This window comes from Amblyomma mixtum, chromosome 8, assembly GCF_055824585.1.
Source record: "Amblyomma mixtum isolate Tamu chromosome 8, ASM5582458v1, whole genome shotgun sequence".
Taxonomy (NCBI): domain Eukaryota; kingdom Metazoa; phylum Arthropoda; class Arachnida; order Ixodida; family Ixodidae; genus Amblyomma; species Amblyomma mixtum.
Genome location: NC_143019.1, coordinates 36,654,773 through 36,673,296, shown reverse-complemented (window position 1 = coordinate 36,673,296; position 18,524 = coordinate 36,654,773). Strand labels below are relative to the sequence as shown.

General features: G+C 43.5%; 1 protein-coding gene across 1 annotated transcript; it reads right to left on the bottom strand.

The window, feature by feature from the left end:
* Nucleotides 1-609: 609 nt before the first annotated feature.
* On the bottom strand, nucleotides 610-17,325 carry LOC149332095 (adipocyte plasma membrane-associated protein-like). The gene is made up of 9 exons (XM_089557041.1): nucleotides 17,115-17,325; nucleotides 16,598-16,718; nucleotides 15,688-15,800; nucleotides 15,418-15,507; nucleotides 13,965-14,081; nucleotides 12,293-12,464; nucleotides 7,938-8,072; nucleotides 4,309-4,582; nucleotides 610-3,069 (listed from the first exon to the last, which is right to left on the bottom strand). Exons 2-9 carry the CDS (start codon nucleotides 16,708-16,710, stop codon nucleotides 2,872-2,874), a joined length of 1,212 nt encoding a protein of 403 aa, XP_089413167.1. The 5' UTR covers nucleotides 16,711-16,718; nucleotides 17,115-17,325; the 3' UTR covers nucleotides 610-2,871.
* Nucleotides 17,326-18,524: the final 1,199 nt, after the last annotated feature.

Below are 18,524 nucleotides of genomic sequence, written 5' to 3'. Positions count from 1 at the left end.
TTAATTAACTATGACACACCAACTAGCCCAGCTTTCCACCTTGATAACATAGTCTCACCGTGCACCTGGCTTCTGTATTTTTTTCCTCGTTTGATTGAGCAAATCATATTCGATAGCTAGCATGCTGTGGTGCGCTTTTTTGGTTGAAACTGAGTTTTGAAAATTGAGTTCAGCATACTTCTATCTGTTTCTTGGCTCAAACTAAAAATTCCAACCTCTAATTGTGGCCAACCAATGACTCAGACTGGCAAGCATACTTATATAGCGGACACAGGTAATTCTTGCCTTTGGTGCAGAAATAAAGGAATTCATTCTAGCGTGCAAACACTGTTGTCATAAGTTGCAACTGCCTGTACAGTTTGTTGTAACATGGAGGAAAAAATTCGGTTTGATTAAAAACTTATTTCTGCATTGAATTTGAGAATGTCGGGGGCATTTCTCCATATGGAAACTGAAAGGAAAGTGTGCTTGTCACTTGTATGCAAGGAGTAATCATTGGTTAAACCCCCATAGTGGTCATCCTGTCGTCATGTTGTACACCTCAAATTTTCGTCATGCACACACACAGCCTACCCTGTGAAGAGAAAGTCCCAGCAGTAAACACACAGCCTTGGCACAACGGAATGTTGTTTATTGCAAAATATGCCCATTGGTTGCATAACACCACACACGTCACGTTGGCCAAACAATTGTGTCAAGTGACTGGTACGTAGAATGCCCAGGTTAGAAACGTGCAAAAAATGCCTCTTGGAAAATTTTGCGAGTGACAAACTTGCATCTCAGTCGCTAATACCAAGCTGGTGCAAAAAAAAAATTAAAAGCTGCGTATGAGCAGACACTCATGCGTTACATTTTTTTCACTTAATGCTTAACACTACAGGGATGCAGGTAACATTACTAAGCTCTGCTTTCATTTGTTTCAATAACGAACTGCTCAACTTTGTTTGCTAATGCTGGTTAGATCCTCATGACAGCACTACGATAAAATGTCTCGCATACACCTGCATAAATACAGAGCACAAAAAAACAAACCTGAAAACAATGTGCATGTGCAATGCACACCAGCTGCCAAATTACACCTGCCATGTAAATTTCACACCTCGAGCAGAGCAAATCCATACCAACAATGGGCATGATACAAGCACACGAATTACACCGTTACAGAGCCCGTAAATCCTGCTCTGACAAAAGTGTTATTAAATGGCAGCTTTGGGACGTCCAAGGATGTCCTCCCAGAATAATCTCTCAGCGAGTACAAACGGTTACTGATGTTTGAAGTGTTCATCTGTTTCACGATAAACAGCATTGTCTCCACAATGCATTTGCATCCTTGCCCCATTTCTCTGCCCTTTAGAACAATGCAAGACCTTCACTGAAATGTTTACTGAGAGTCACCAGCCAAGTTTGTGGCCTGTGGCAGCATGTTTTAAGTGCGGAACCACAGAATCACAGCAACATAACTGGCACTGCTGACCTCTTGGATCGCAACGAAAGTAAAAAGTTGCGTGTACGGCATTTCCTTGTTAGTGTGTGGGCTCCCTGTAAAATGCAACCCAATGGGCACTGAACCTCCCCTGGACGTCCCGGTGACGTTGAGGATGTCTTCAGGATGTCCATGGGATGTTCTGTGCCCATTGGGAAGACTGTAGTTTTGGCCTAAATCGTAATCTTGATCTAGTGCTTGTTCCTTTAAAGCGTCAAACTCTGCTTAGTGTCTTAAAAGGTGCCAAGGCACAATGCAACTCTCCAAGAAGTATAAATAGTACATTGAGCTATACAATTCGCACTTTCTTCTCTGTTGTAAACTACATGCGATGGAAAGAAATCCAGTGTATGCTATGGTCTCCGCAATGCATTTTATTTTGTATAACAACCTGGTAAGACTGTGCACGCTTCTGTAGTTAAAATGCAAAATCATGATCACCATTACTAGTACATTTGAGCAAAAACAAATTTTGCGATTAGTACTTAATGAATATGCGTGTTATGCACCAGTTTATAACAGCAGCAGCGAACATGACTTCATCACACGACATACTAGCACATAGGAAAATGAAGGCCACATGGGCAAAGCTTTAAATGAAAAACCTTCAATTCTAGCTTTTTTGATTAGAAAATGGTAAAATACTGGTGCATATTCAAAGCTGCCTACTTTTTCGGACGTGCTCTAACATGCAGCTTCTCTTGAGTTGAACTGCTGATAATGGCACAGGTACAAAAAATTTGAGAGAGTACTTGCAACACTCTTAGGAGAGACTCTGGTTAATATATACTAAGCTAGTAGTTTTCTTGTGGCATAAGTGAACACAGCAAGGCCTGCATTTATATTAATGTGGAGCACTTACCTAATTTAGTAAAACAACGTGAATATAATTAATAATTGAAAAAGCATAGCTGTCTTATCTGCCAGTCGGGAGGAAAACCATTGCAAGTTTCAAGAACACAAATGGAATCAGGTGATAACCTACTGAAACTGTTCTTTTCTAAGCTTTTGGAATATTCTTTCTTTCTTCACTGGCTAGGCTCCGTGTTGGAAACATATGTCAAGGTTCAAGGAGTAAAAATACTTGGGTGCTGAAAAGTTGAAAAATCAGATTCAGCGAGTATTAGGTGCTAAAAAAAAAATGACCAGGCATTCCCTTTCATACCGTACAAGACTGTACATAGTGGTCTGATGCTGACGCACAGGTTCTTGAGCAGAGCGAGGCCGTAGTAATACATGGTCAGCAACTGAGTGTTAGTTCAGAAAAATGATCGGGTGTTCCCTTTTATATCGTACTATACTGTACACTGTGGCCTTGTGCTGGCACACTGATATCACTGAGAAAGATGTGGAGTAAAAAAGGCACGAAGACGCTACTGAGGCGTTGACTAGAGCTTGATCCTTCCGAGGAACGGGTTCCGGTAGGAGCCGAGATACAGGTAGCCATCGTGCTCGAGCACTTCGGACAGCATGTGGATCTTGTACTTGGGCGAATGGAAGCTCCGCAGGATTTTCCCATCGGCACCCAGCTCTACAACCAGGCCGTACTGCGGCACAGTCTCATACAGAATCCAGCCGTTCTCAAACTGCAGGAGAGAGAGCAGTTCATCATTTTCCTCACAGTAGCATGCTGACATTAGTTTGCAAAAAAAAAGTTTAGCAAGCACTGTTATGCACTTTATTCAGGCTGCCGCACTTACTCGTTGTAATTGCTTGTACCTTTTTAAAGAAATCATGGAAATTTTGTGAGTTTGTGAGTTAGTATGCCAGTAAAAGTTTGACAACCAAAATAGCTACTGCAGAAATAATGGTAGTGCATCTATTATGTGAGCAAATAAGGTATTCTGAAAACAGTGGCAGATGTCTACAACCAGTGGTGCACACTGGAAGCAGTATGAAAGTTACAAGTTAACTGGAAACTACAGGAAGTACTAGTTTCTCGTGCTTGAAACTTGGAAATTGAGCATTAGAAACCAAGCGCCCTCTTCATAACCATTCAAAGTGTTCGATTGGAGCACTAAACTAACCGATACCAAGCTTTTTCCAAATGGCCATCAACTTGGGCAGTGTAGCATCCCTATGACATTACATGTATGGTTTAACCACACAAAGCCACCATATCCTGCTACCACATCCCATGCATAGACATTGTGGGTGTAAATTTTACACTTAATTTTTCATTCTGAATTGGCTTTCAGTTGACTTATATTATGCTTTAGGAAACAATTGCCTTGTCTCTCCAATTGGAGCCCCTGCATTGATTTCTCTTAACGCATTTGTGTTGATATCACTCCGTTAAAAAACAATAAACTTAAAAGTTCCAAAAAGACAACTGGGATGATTCTAAAACCAGACTAAATCAGCGAATTCCAACTGGCTTAAGCTGCATGAGACGTAATTGGAGTGACATGATGTGATTAGGTGACAGTAACACAAGATACTGATCTGCTGCTGCCGCTGTTGCCATCGGCTAGATAGGAGTACACAAGGTATGTCCAGCCAGTTGTTAATCCGATCTCAGGCACATGGACTAAAATCAATACGCTACTTTTTCCCTTCTGTCCTAGAGTTGCCATAACGGCGACAAGGATGGCACGTGCCATTTGGTTTTTGAGTAGGACACATTCAGATTAGGCAGGTGCAAACCGATTATAAACCAGCCCTTCAGGAGCAAGTTTCCCAAGCAAAGAACACATCTTTCTGTGGTAGTCATATGTTGAGTGAAAGACAGTACAAAAAACTGGGAGCAGCTCAGAAATTAAGCATACAGTCCTGTCAGATTTGGTAAGGGACCTAAACCTCGCATAAAAGGATAAGATCAGCACCTGTGCGGCCAAGTCCTTGACAGCAGGCGACGAGTAGAACCCGGAAGCACTCTTCAGCGCAGTCCCGATGAGATAGACCAGGCGGATGACGGCTTTGCGGATGAAAGGGTACTTGATGAGATGGTCGATGACACTCGTGTCGTTGGGCGAACGACCAGTGGCGAAGGCAACCCAGTAGCCACCGCGCTTGCTAGGCCTGATGTTGTCTGGCTCGCCAGGAAGGTTGTCCACAAACACCTCAGTCTGGCCCTGCTTGGGACCTTTAAGATGGTACCTGATCAAGGAATGGAGAGGGCATGACATTTTAAGGAGTTGCATTGCGGACTCAGCATTTTCAATGGTAAAAAAAAACAAACAAAAAATTGTCCTTCACTTCGAGTGCTGCATGGCGTTGGTGTGCATCGAAACGAGTATACCCGGTGTCAAAAGTTATGGAATGCAAATGACGACAAAAATGTACTATCTTTGCATCTAGGGCCTAGCACGTGGAATTTCATGGTAGACTAGTAATTCGCATGCTCAAAATTAGGCTGCATGTCAATCCCAGGCTTTGTGTAAAGATCATAATAAAATTTTATGTCTTCATTGAAATACTGCATCCTATGAACTTGACAGAGTATAACATATGCACTATTTTTTCTATGTTTAATGTCTGAGGGCCATTTCAGGTATTTGCTGCAACTATTCTCATATGCTTCACATAACATGCTTTCATTACACTCTTCTAGTCTCCTAAGGCAGGGTCATTAGCTTATTGTTGGTAACTGCCATAACCGCAATTTTAATCTTACAACCACAGTACTGCTCCTGCTATTACTGCTACTACCAGTAATAAAAGTATGCAATGTGTTTGTAGATCTGGTGTCATAACCATGGCCCAGTTAGTGAATCACTTTAGTTTCAATATCCCACTCGTACTCTTGTCCGGAACAACCAGTACATTCATGCCTATCATAGGAAGGATATTTCATCAAGATTACCGTATATTGCCGATTATAAGTCGACCCCCCATCTCGCGACCCCTTTTGGGCAAAAAAAAAAGACTCCGAATTTAGGTCGATGCTGCCGCACCCTGCGGTCCTAGCTCACCCAAAAAGTTTTTCAGAAGGGCGAGTCAAAAAGAAACACTTATTCGCTCACAAGACATCTCTGACTCGTCGTCGCTTGTGAGGACACAGTCGCGGTCATCATATGAGCCACTGCTGCCGCTCGTTTGTCGATAACAAGTTGCTATCATATTAAAATAAACCTTTGGTGCATATCTCAATTAAATTCGTTTTTTAAGCAGATCCACTTTCGCACCGTGTCTGACAACTATTATGGAATTACGAGCGAACGGGGCGGAATATTATCCGCGACTCGGTCGAAAGTACTTTTGACCCCGCATATAGGCCCGGCTTTAAGACTCCGCATATATGTCGACTTCGATTATAGGTCGACCCCCCAACTTTGGAAGGACATTTAAAAAAAAAAAAACGTCGACTTATGCACAGCATTATACGGTAACTATCACACTTAAACAACAGCATTTCTTTTTTTAGCCATAAGCTCAAGTATCAGTGTCGCAGTCCTCGTGTCCAGTACACAGGTAAGCCAGCCACACACACCAATGAAAAATGAAATAACCAGCATGTACGGATTACACACAGGTCAGGAGTGACATTCAATCAAACGACAGTCAAACTCTGGTAGCAGTAGAATTCTTTCTACTAGTAGGACTAACCCCCAACAGAGTGCTACAGCTAACTAGTCTTAGAACACAGCTAATATATTCATTTCACTTAAAAGAAAATAGTGACGAACTGCAATGAACTTTGCTGCCACGAACAACTATCAGCACTACTGTTCTCATTCTGAACTGCAACAAGCATGCCAGCCACATGAAAAGAAATAAGGTTCTATGGGATTCTTTTTCTTAGTCCCAGCATAGACTTATCAATGTATTTTGAAGGTGATGCACTAAAGAACAAGGACATGAAAGGTCCACAAAATGACAGGACCTGCACCACTTACAACTGAACGGCAGTTTTCGCACTTGCCCGCCTTTTTGCGAGACAACTATGGCAGTCTCAAACCCAACACAAAAAACAGCCCAGCTGTCAAACAAAACAACTAGCAGTGTTGGTCAAATGTTTAGGGGTTTCCCCTAAACATTTGACCAACACTGTTCCCACTTCGAGTAATTGATCAATTCGCTCTCGCCCTACCATAAGCTTGCCGTCCCGGTTAGCTCAATTGGTAGAGCGACTGCTCCGGTGAAGCTGTGGTCCCGGGTTCGATCCCCGGACCAGGACGAATTTTTCTTTAACTGCGAAGTTTCTGAGAAAGCTGTATAGCTTTCCTTTGTAGCCGTATGGCTGCGCTTGGGTGGATGTCAATGAGTAATTACTCCCTTATTACAAATCTACTCCACCTTGGGGGTTTCCCCTAAACATTTGACCAACACTGTTCCCACTTCGAGTAATTGATCAATTCGCTCTCGCCCTACCATAAGCTTGCTGTCCCGGTTAGCTCAATTGGTAGAGCGACTGCTCCGGTGAAGCGGTGGTCCCTGGTTCGATCCCCGGACCAGGACGAATTTTTCTTTAACTGCGAAGTTTCTGAGAAAGCTGTATAGCTTTCCTTTGTAGCCGTATGGCTGCGCTTGGGTGGATGTCAATGAGTAATTACTCCCTTATTACAAAACAACTAGCAGCAGTTTAACTATCTTACACCGAATGGTCGAGCAATAGCTGTTCTTGCTTCTATTATGAATTGGCTGTTAATTCTTGGCTTCACTTGTTGCTTGCGGCTGCTATGTATGTGTTTTGACTCTGATTATGTCAAATTTGGAGGCTACCATCATATCGAGCACATTAAAATTGGCCTGGACATTGATTTTGGCCCAAATAGATGGTCAAATTTCGGCGATGGGATAGACCAAATTTTGGATTAACCTGGGTCGAATTTAGAGACTACCATCGTATCGAGCACATTTAAATTAGCCTGGACATCAATTTTGGCCCAAACAGATGAAGGTCAAATTCCGGCGATGGGATGGACCAAATTTGGGAGTGACCTGGGTCGAATTTGGAGGCTACCATTGTATCGAGCACATTAAACTGGACATCAATTTTCGCCCAAATAGATGAAGGTCAAATTTCAGTGATAGGGTAGGCCAAATTTGAGAGTGGCCTGGGTCGAATTTGGAGACTACCATCGTATCGAGCACATTCAAATTAGCGTTGACATCGATTTTGGTCCAAATAGATGAAGGTCAAATTTCGGGGGCGTGGTGGGCCAAATTGGGAGACTACCATCGTATCGAGCATGTTCAAATTAGCCTGGACATTGATTTTGGTCCAAATCGATGGTCAAATTTCGGGGGTGGGGTGGACCAAATTTGAAAGTGGCCTGGGCCAGGTTGGGAGACTACCATCGTATCAAGCACATTAAAAATAGGTAGCATTGATATGTTATATAAGCACACCAGTCTGAAACTAGAGTTTTGCATTGAGTACAGCTATCACTCTAAAATATGTTACTGTGAACCAAGTAGCCCAAACCGAAGTACTTTTACTAAAGCTCTACAGCAACAACATAAACAGAAATCTGTGGCTCCATAGACAAAATACATGCACTTCACTTACTTCAAGATTCGATGCATGCACAGCTCGCACACTAGGAGGCTCTTCTTGTCGTGGGAAATCTGGACTCCATTTGGGAGGTGGAGGTTTCGCATCAGCACAGTGGTCGTATGCGTCTTTGGATCGAACTTGAGGATCCTTCGGTCATGTTTGTTTCAAGAAAAAAAACAAAATTGGAGGTTAAACTGTAGGCAACTTTAAAGAACAGACTAGGGGCATCAAACTTGAGAGCCCCTTAGCATCTAGTATTAGGAACAAAATAATCCAAAGAAAAAAAAGCAACCGAAGAAAAAAAGCTGGCCATTGCAAAACTTTGTGCTGCTAACCGGTAACTGGCATTGTCTAAACAGCAAGAAAGTGCACATACAAGGAAATAATTGCCATTAATATCCACCTAAGTATGTAAGCCACACACAATATTTTAAACAGGTTCTTCACACACTCGTTCTTTCATTCACTTTTAAGCAGTTCCAGTTAGATCTCAATTTTACAGCCTTGTGTTGACCTTTTATCTTAAGCTTGAAACTATGGCCACCTGTAGACTCTGCGCCAAAAAGACCTGCATAATCATAATTACAGTAGTACAGCCTTACGGCTGCAAATAAAACTATACAGCTTCTTAAGCAGTTGTTCCATTTAGATTTCAATTTTACAGCCTTGTGTCAGCCTTTTATCTTAAGCTTGAAACTACGACCACATGTAGACTCTGCACCAAAAAGACCTGCATAATCATAATTACAGTAGTACAGCCTTACGGCTGCAAATAAAACTATACAGCTTCTTAAGCAGTTGTTCCATTTAGATTTCAATTTTACAGCCTTGTGTTGACCTTTTATCTTAAGCTTGAAACTATGGCCACATGTAGACTCTGCACCAAAAAGACCTGCATAATCATAATTACAGTAGTACAGCCTTACGGCTGCAAATAAAACTATACAGCTTCTTAAGCAGTTGTTCCATTTAGATTTCAATTTTACAGCCTTGTGTCGACCTTTTATCTTAAGCTTGAAACTACGACCACATGTAGGCTCTGCACCAAAAAGACCTGCATAATCATAATTACAGTAATACAGCCATATGGCCGCAAATAAAACTATACAGCTTCTCAAAGTTCATACTTGAAAAATTTCTCCGGCTAAGGACAAACCCCGAACAATCAACTGTTTTTTGGGCACTGACTAATGACTCTTGGGCATTGATTCTACAAACTAAACTAGCAAGAGTGGTTGGTATAGTTAGTGGTAATCACTGCATTGTTTAAAATTACTACGCATTGGGAAATTGCACCAAGTACAGGACTAACATCATTACTGCTTTGAATTGGTCAATTCAGCCTTGCATTTCTAAATGCACACACATATCCAATGAACACAAGGCAATGCAAGGCAATGAACACAAGGCAAAAGTAACAGTTTATACATTACAAAGCATTGTCCGAAAGGTGAGAGCTTGTGGAGCCCGAAATTTTTTCTGAGCGGGTCTACAAGCAAAGCCAAAAGTCTCACCGTCCCTTACAAAATAGGCAGCTGAACTGAAGCAGCATATTACAAATGCACCTAACTGTTGTGTATGACGTGCGCTATCGCGTGTGAAAGTAACGTTGTAATTATGTGTACGCATGCCACAAATGGTGCTGGTAACTGTAAATGAATGCATCGAGGTGAAAAATTCATTCAGAAAAGATGTGTAATATGCCTCTTGTTTTGCCAAGTCTAGAGAAAATAACATAACAGTCTCAGAGGGCAACTTTATAAATCACCCGGTACTGTGCGTGCTGCATACACAACATTAAGCGCACCCAACATCTGTCATTTGTAGAACACACAGGTATCAAAAAAGTTTCCGCAGTCCACAAATAACATACCCACATAAGCACTCACTCCAAGGTGCAGTTTGAGTGCATTTCTAAACTGCACACCATGACTTCATAAAAATAAAATTTGTTTTCTTCGAGACTTGCATATTTTATAAACTTTTGACATTATGTGCATTTGCACAGAAGTATTGAACCTGACTCAGTGCACAGGAGGAGACCCAAGCTCTACAACACAGTTCAGAACAGGAAACACAAAAACAAGGAAATAAAACAAAAGATCTGATTTTGTCCATGAAGTGAGGTGAAACAAACAAAAAAATGGGTAACATCCTCACGGCAGTGTTTGTCAAACGAAATTTTGTATCATCCAGAAAGAGCAAAATCCGTTGCCAGACGCATGGGAAATTAATCCACGCAGATATGTTTACGACTGACCGGATTTATTTGAGGTGCGTGGCCACTGCTCACCACTCGCGATGCATACAGTGCAACTGGAGATCGTGGAGTCGGCAACGAGGGTGCGATCGCGACTCGCACATTCGCACTATCCGTAGTGGCATGGGAGAATGTTTGGAACATCCGAAATTCTGTGCATTGTATGCAATGCACTCCGGCCGAGAAATTTTACGAATTCGTATCATCCAAAAACACGCATCGACCGTGTTTGTATCATCAATATTCTATACTGTATAAAGCAGTTCAAAGGGCGACACCAGATGGGGAAACAGTCACAAGGCAATAATGGTTTCGCCACATGTCTGGCAGACTGCCCAGAGAGCAGGAAAAAAAAAAACGTGCTACAGTTGCTCTGCTCACGCAAACGTGCAAGAAAGTGTCACTGGCACAGACACAAGTTCCGAGCTCATTTCGATTCTTTTCCTTCCTCCTAATGAAGGTCGATCCAAATGACGCCAGCGCACACAGCTTCCTCGTATTCCCGTTACAGCTCCTCTCCATCTCCTCGGTATTGTGTGTGAACTTTCTGGCTCTATCGATGCCGTACGTTTTCCTTAGCAAGGCCCAAAGGAAAAAAGAATGACTATCTGCAACGCGAATCTTGCGAGTCTCTCTGCAATGTCCAGTTGTGTCTGTGGCAAAGGTATGGGATACCAAGCCTCAATGAAAACACATGAAGCTGCCAAAAACTGCAACCACACATTATCAGGCTGGCTCGTGCATGGCATGGTTATAGTTTAAAACAAAAATACGGGTGTTTTTCCCGAACATGCCACTACATATTGACTTATGCTTGGCTCGGGTAGGAGGTCAAAATGCAAATATGGGCGACCTTCCTGTACATGCTCCCACTTGGTCCAGAGAGGACATTACTAGTAGTATATTTATAAACGTCCTTCCAACTAGGTCTTTCAGCGCATTAGCAACTTTGAATACACATTCCACCATAAGCAGAAAAGAGCTACGCTACAACGCTGAAGCTTTCAAGAAAAGGCTGTTTAATATAAAATGACTAATCGTATATTGTTACAAAATACAAATCACAAAAGGCACTGGACTGAAGATTACTCTTACCTATTGATCCTTGATGGAAACATCATCAATGGATGACTTGTGAGAAGCTAGCATGAGATTTGTGGTAACTACTGGTCAGCTTATAGGCACTCTAAGGACAAACTGAATTTGGTCAATAGACGATATGCGAAATGCGCAGCGCCATCTCTCAGCACTCCGAGAACTAAGTCCTCCATGTTGGCTCGGTACAGAAAACGAAACTGCTGCCCAGCGTTGGGTTAAAACGGCTGCGCTTCGTTTGAAAAGTAAAATGCCGATGCAGTGTTGCGCTACCCTCTCCACTGTGAAAAGACACTACGATGCGTGCCAGAACTAGGTGCGTTCAAGCTTTTCGCTTTTCTATTTTTTTTACTCCGTCCCAACGTTTTAGTAACACAAAACGCCATGCGAGGTATCGTGTCAGCACGCGGATCAGTGCGCAGTTTTCGCTTTCTGCGCTGATTTTTGACAAAGCTTTCGAGATGATTTGCGATTAAATTAAGATAGGGACCACAGCCTTTGTTGTCTCTGATCAAAATTAGAAGCCGACTACTCTACCAGATGAATTCGCGTCCACCTGGGAATAAAATAGCCATGATAATGCGTTATGCTTGAACTGGCGCTTTAATGCGAGCATTAAAACGACAACAGCACACGCTCACGGTTCGACTTTCCAACCCACTTTCGAGTGCCGATTATTGCGATCATCAGCGCCAGACTTCAAGCGAAGCTGAGGACGTGGTAGGAGTAAGCTGGCGCCTATTGAAAGCACCTACATTTGGTCAAAGGTCAGCTGTGAAAAAAAACGCAGCAGCTGAAGCTTGTCTGTTGAAATTCCACTCGCATGAAGAAAGTACGCATAGCAAACGATGCACCAGCTCGACGAGCTCGACCGAGCCAAGATGGAAACCGGAAGTTGTGGGCGCGGTGTTGCCAGACCGCCAAGCAATTTCGCATATCGTCTATTGAATTGAATTGGCCAGGAGGAGTTGTCCTTCTGGAATTCCTTTAATAATAGGCACTACAGGCTTACCTGCCAGTGTTTTCATGCTCGAGGACAGTGTAGATAATCTTGTTGAGCGGCCACTTGTTGCTGGCCTCACTGATGTAGACAAAGCCGTCATCATCGATGTCAATGTCGTCGCCAAAGACAATCTTCTTTCCTTCGATTTCAGTACTGGAAGGCAAAAGGTGCTGCACAGAACCTGAAACATGATGCGCAGTCATTTCATGTTGGGCATAAGTAACGTTCCAGTTGGAACCAACTGGAACCCAATTGGTTTCAACTGGAACCAACTGGAAATTGTTCCATAAACCAGTTGGGCTGGGAAAGATTTTCTTATACAAGTCTCTTTTGCCAAGCTGCAGGCAGGCTTGCTGCCTAGAAACAAAACCACGAGCGTCGTGCCATCATCATCACAAATAAGAAAGATTTTAACATTCCAGCATGCATGCCACCTGTAAGTGTCAGCAAGAAAAAGCTGGAGCGGTATATGTATAATTTTATATGTGTTTCAGTGTCAGCAGCTGTGTGGATGATGTATAAGGGGGTCATATGACAACAGCCGCTTGACAAATGGATGGCTGGTCACGTGTCATGATGAGACACGGTGCAGAGACTAAAACGACCCATAAGTCATGTGACGCTGCTATGCGGTGATGCTATTTAATGTGGACAACTACCACAAAACTGAGTGGCTGATTGTGTAAAAGAATAAAAATGAGCAGGTGTTTGCACTATCACACAAGATAAATGTCAGCAACAGCTCAACATTCACAAAAACTCTGCAACTCTCAGACTAACTGTTCAAAGTCTGCTGGTGGAAAATGTGGGCCGTACCCGCTATCATTGGCATGCATGATCTTAAAGCTACTTTGCATTTAAATGAGCACTAAGTTTGCTAACCACGCCTTGTCAGCCTATTTGCCTGATTTCTCATTTCACTGCAGTTAAGAGAAGTTACCTCTAATCACTGGCATTGGGCAGAATAGTAAAAGCTTAGAAACTAACAAATGTTACTATAAACGAGCTTTGAAGCATATATAGTATAATCCTGGCGATTATTGGGACAAGAGCCCAAATGAGTCAATTTGACTTTATGTGAAGTATCGTCAAAATAACGGCGAGAACAAGGGAAGTGTACCCAACCCAACTAGCGATCGATCGAAGCACAAAAACGAACCGTGTAAATGTGCGCTCGCATTATTACGCAACTCGTCAACGTGTAATAACTACAAAAATTAGAAATTGTAATGGAGTAATTACTCATTGACGTCCACCTGAGCGCAGCCATACGGCTACAAAGGAAAGCTATACAGCTTTCACAGAAACTTCGTAGTTAAAGAAAAATTCGTCCTGGTCCGGGGATCGAACCCGGGACCACCGCTTCACCGGAGCAGTCGTTCTACCAATTGAGCTAACCGGGATGGCAAGCTTATGGTAGGGCGAGAGCGAATTGATCAATAACTCGAAGTGGGAACAGTGTTGATCAAATTACTCCAAATCTACTACAAATCTATTATTACAAATCTACTCCACCTCGGGGAATTCCCCTAAACATTTGATCAAAAATTAGAAATTGAGTGCAAGTAATATAACACAAAACTGGGTCCACATGTTTTACTAATTTTTAAACTCCACCGAGATAGCTAGTAAGGCTACAAGTTATCACTGCACCGTGTAAATCTGCTGCAAATTAACACACCAGTCTCGACGTTGATGGCATACAGTCCGTAGTAAGCATCAATGACGAAAAGTCTGCCATCTTTGTGGAAGCGCATTCCGAGTGGTCGGCCGCATACTTCCTCTTCCCACAAGCCCTCTGCACAGAACGAAAAAAAAAACTGTCATATAAAGAAAAAAATAGAACAGTGCGAAACTCTGACGAACTCTCTGTATAATACATAAGCAATGCAAGTCAAAGCATCACATGCACTTAGTAAATTATTCAACAGGTCTCTCATGTCTCGGCACCTTTGGCATAAGCAGAAGCAAATATTTTGTGACACATTTATACAGATTTTGTGACTCAGCATCCTGCCAAGTGAACTGTTCCACTATATGTAATTTCTATGCAAGGCTTCAGTATGTTCTGCAGTCGCAACGACTGCACACTTTTCGTAATTGTGCAATACGGCAGGATATGTCGATGACTTGCGGGCGGAATAAGAAAAGATGATTACATTTGAAATGGTCCAACATGAATGAAGGACCAAACAAAGATGCATTACATTACAGCAGTTTTTACGTGCACATGGTTCCAATTCCTCAAAAATCTAACATTTAATTTACCAATGCTACGACTGAGCCAGAAGTGTAGATCAGATGAAGTGTACTTATGTAACTTTTTCAGCTCCAATGTCAGCCAACAGAATGAGAACATTCTTTGGACTTCCTTTGAAGAGCAGCACATTTGCAATGCAATTTTAAGCGTATTTTAAAGAAGAAAGAGGATATAAATAGACAAAAAACTCATCGCACCGCTGCCATAAAACATCACAAAAGCAGACACTTTTTTAATACTAAAATACAAACTGCAGATGTCTGTTGACGAAATGAATTTGAAAAGAGTGATCTTTCTACATTTTGGAAATTACTCTAAGGTAACGGTTCCCAAGTCAACCCATGACTGTCAAAGGTCTCAAAATCTAAAAATAAATGCAATGAATGCTGGGACAGTGCGCAAGAATTCCAGCTCATGTAACGTCAGAAGCTATTATATAGCTACTCACTTGTATTAACACATACTGACAAGTAGATCGCACATACAATACCACATATAATGTATGTGGATAAGGACTGCACTTTTTTTTTTCACAATGTTGGCTTGTTTCAGGCCTTCCCTAAATGTGGAATTTAATCACCAGTTTCCAAGCAATATTCTGGGGAAGCTATTTTATTATTCCACACCGTATGATGCTATATATTGTGCCTAAGCATTTATATATATCTGCACAAGTGCAGCCTTTACCGCATATATATGGTGGACGTATAGAAGTAGAGTATTTGCACGAAGTACACATGCCACCTTGCATAGAGGCATGCATCACATGACCAGCTCATATCATTTCAGTTCGAATTGAGCGAAGCCGAATTTGCGGGTGTCCACCGTAGTTATGGCTGCACAGTGCTAGAAAAAGTATGACCAGTTGACTCACCACATTTTTTGCCGAGCTTGGCGACCAGAGTTACCTTATCACCAGTGATCTTGTAAATTTCACCACCCTCAGTTCCTGTGTAGATACTGCCTGTTGTTAAGAGAAACCCACCAAGAGATAAGAAAAGGGTAATGACACTAGTCTCAAGTGCTCCACATCAAAACCAAAACTGCAAACATAGCAAGACATCAGTGCAGCTACTTATCAGTCACAAACAAGTTTCCAAGTAGAAAGCCAGACCACACAATGCTGATCGACTCTCGTACGTACCCTTGTACACTGGCAGTGATTCTGGCCCACGAAGTTTGTTTTTGAAGAGGTACTCCACATTGTCTAGCTTATTGTTTGGTTCTAAAGGCCCCTTTAGATCCTGAGTGCCAGCTCTGAAAGGAGCACAGCCACAGATACATGAGCAGTTTTTATTTAACTTGGTCAATACACGAGCGCAAAACTTTGATGGCAAGACTCACCAGGAGTGAAAGGGCACAAGAACGAAGGAAACCAAGCAAAAGAAAAAATTCAATTCCAAAAAACGATACGCATGTAAAAGCCACATAGAGTCTAGTCTAACTGAACAGGTGTTTTTAGAGCACGTCCTTTTTCAGGGGGGGTCAAGGTATGATTAGGATAGGGCAGGTGCAATTAATTTTTTTTTTTTTTTAAGGCAGGATGCAGCTATACATTCCAACATGTCGTGCTTGACTGGGATGTTGCAGATGCACGCACAGCTTTTACGATTTTATTTTACGAGTCAGGTCGTCATAAAATCTACGCGCGCATGTGGATCGCATTTTCGGCATTCTTCAGTCTCCCACAAAGGGCGCAAAGGACATTAATAATTTGTCCCTGACTTTCTTTTATATATATATATATATATATATATATATATATATATATATATATATATATATATATGACCATAAATTTCTCCGCGTCGTCTACAACCGCCAGCGCGCTTTGCGGGCTCATTACCTACACAGTGCAGTGAAGCCAGTTTGAGCGCGGCCAACCCCGCGCGACTGGTTTTCGAAAAGCCCATCTAATTCCCTCGGCTCTGCGGAGATGTCACAGGCGCGCGCGCCCTATAGCCACACACTCTAGCTGACTGTTGCCGCGAAAACAATTAGCACCGGAGCTGTCGAGGGTGTATGCATGAAGCATGTGCCGTAGCCGTACTCACCTGTTCTCTTTGGGCTCGAAATCCAATGCCATAGGAATGAGCGGCAAGATGAGAACGAACGCTAGCATGTACATCGTGATCTTGAACAGCGGTTTGAAAACCCGGTTGACCATGTTGGCGACTGAGCAAGCAGCGGGCACGCAGAGTCCACGAAAGAGGGGGAAAAAAAAAAGAAGGGTTAAAACGGAAGTATGTAAGAATTTATACTACAAATGCCTTTTACAATCGAGGACGGATGAAAAAAATAAGTGTTCTAGTCTCTAGGCTGGTGCCTCTAGCTAGTTTGGAGCAGTTTGGACAGCCGAAACCACGTCACGGAAAGCGACAAGCGCTACCAACAAACTTTCAGTTACACTAGCCGCTATTTGTCGTCTGCTCTTTTGCACAGGCGAGCCTCCCCGAATATGGCCGGCACCGCCCATTTAAATCCGCGAGTCCCGTTGGATTGCGCGAGAACGCGCGCACGTCGCGTGTCCTTTCCGTAATGTGAAATAAGCGAAAGCTTCCGCGAGCTCACCTTGATCCGGCAGAAGTTCCCGTATATCCTCCCAGGCCGACCGCGGCAGTTGACGCTCTCTGCGTTGACCGTGAGAGACCCAACGGCGGCCGCGTCCGCCGCGTTGGCGAGTGAGGGATCGGCGCGGCTACTAGCGCGGTAGGGCGAGTTGAGGAGAGCGGCGACGACCGGTTTGAGAGGGGCAGCAAGGAGATAGCGCGGCCACCCGCGCCACGAGGAAGGAAAACTGATCCCAACGCCCCGAGGCGCACAGAGCGCATCCGAAGTTCGCGCTACGCACGCACGCTCTGCCAGCTCCGATGACGCGACGGCCACGGAGATTAAAAAAAGGAAAAAAAAAAAGCACACACACAGGCACATTTCTATTTTCGTTACACTTTCTATTACCGCGGAGAGCGTTGCCATCTGTTAGGCGCGTGGCAGATAGCGGGCGTAGGGGCTTATAAAACGTTTATGCCATGTTTATACTGATCGAGCAGAAGATAGATAACGCGCGCGCGGCTGCGCATGCGCTCGAGCTTAGTTTAGCCGTGGACATTGTACGAAAACGAAGTTAACGGGACTTCAGTACCAAGATGCAGGACGATGCGAGAAGGGACGCACACCGTCTTACTGCCACTTTATCGCTGAAGTGTCAGCGGCCGCGTGCCGATGTCCCATATCAGTGTAGCGACTGTTGCGTCGCTGAGAAAGGAAGAATTCCTTCGACCTAAAACCGCTCGCTTGTTGGGTCTCAAATTTGGCACTAAAGTGGCATTCGGCGGTCATTTTTGCAATGAACTTCGTTTTTAGGAAACTCTATGCATGATTCCGACAGAGTTAATCGAAAATCTCCGTCATCTGCGGTGCACCTAAACTGCAAGCATGACCAGCAGATGTACCGGTAGCGCCATCTTGCGCCTACTGGAGGAACGAGCGCTATGGGGTCGCGCAGCTGGTTCGAAAGCGCTTTCGCTACTAAAAACTGGGCGCGTTAAACAGTTTGCACGCGACTGCCCCTAAACTGCCCCCCCCCCCCCCCCCCCCCCCCTCTTTGCACCTTGCGCCTTTTCCACGCATTTTTCCGAAGCGTCGGAGCCTCCGGTAGAGCGCTCGTTCGCTTGGAGGGCGCGTGATGGCGCTGCCAACATCACTGCTGCGAAAGCTTGCTGTTTTGGTTCGCCGTCGTAGACGATCCACATATCCCGTTTATTTAGACCCAATAAGGCAAGTGTCCTACCCAAATAACGTAAAACTGACTGCAAAATGCCACCTCTGTGCGAAATTTGAGCCCAAAGAAGCAAGCGGTTAGGCCAAGATGATTTTTTTCGATCTTCCCTGAGCGGCACAACAATCAGCACTTTGCACATTCACATTGTGCACCCTGTAGACTGCCACCACTGCATTTGTGTGCACCTGGGATCAAGCAAC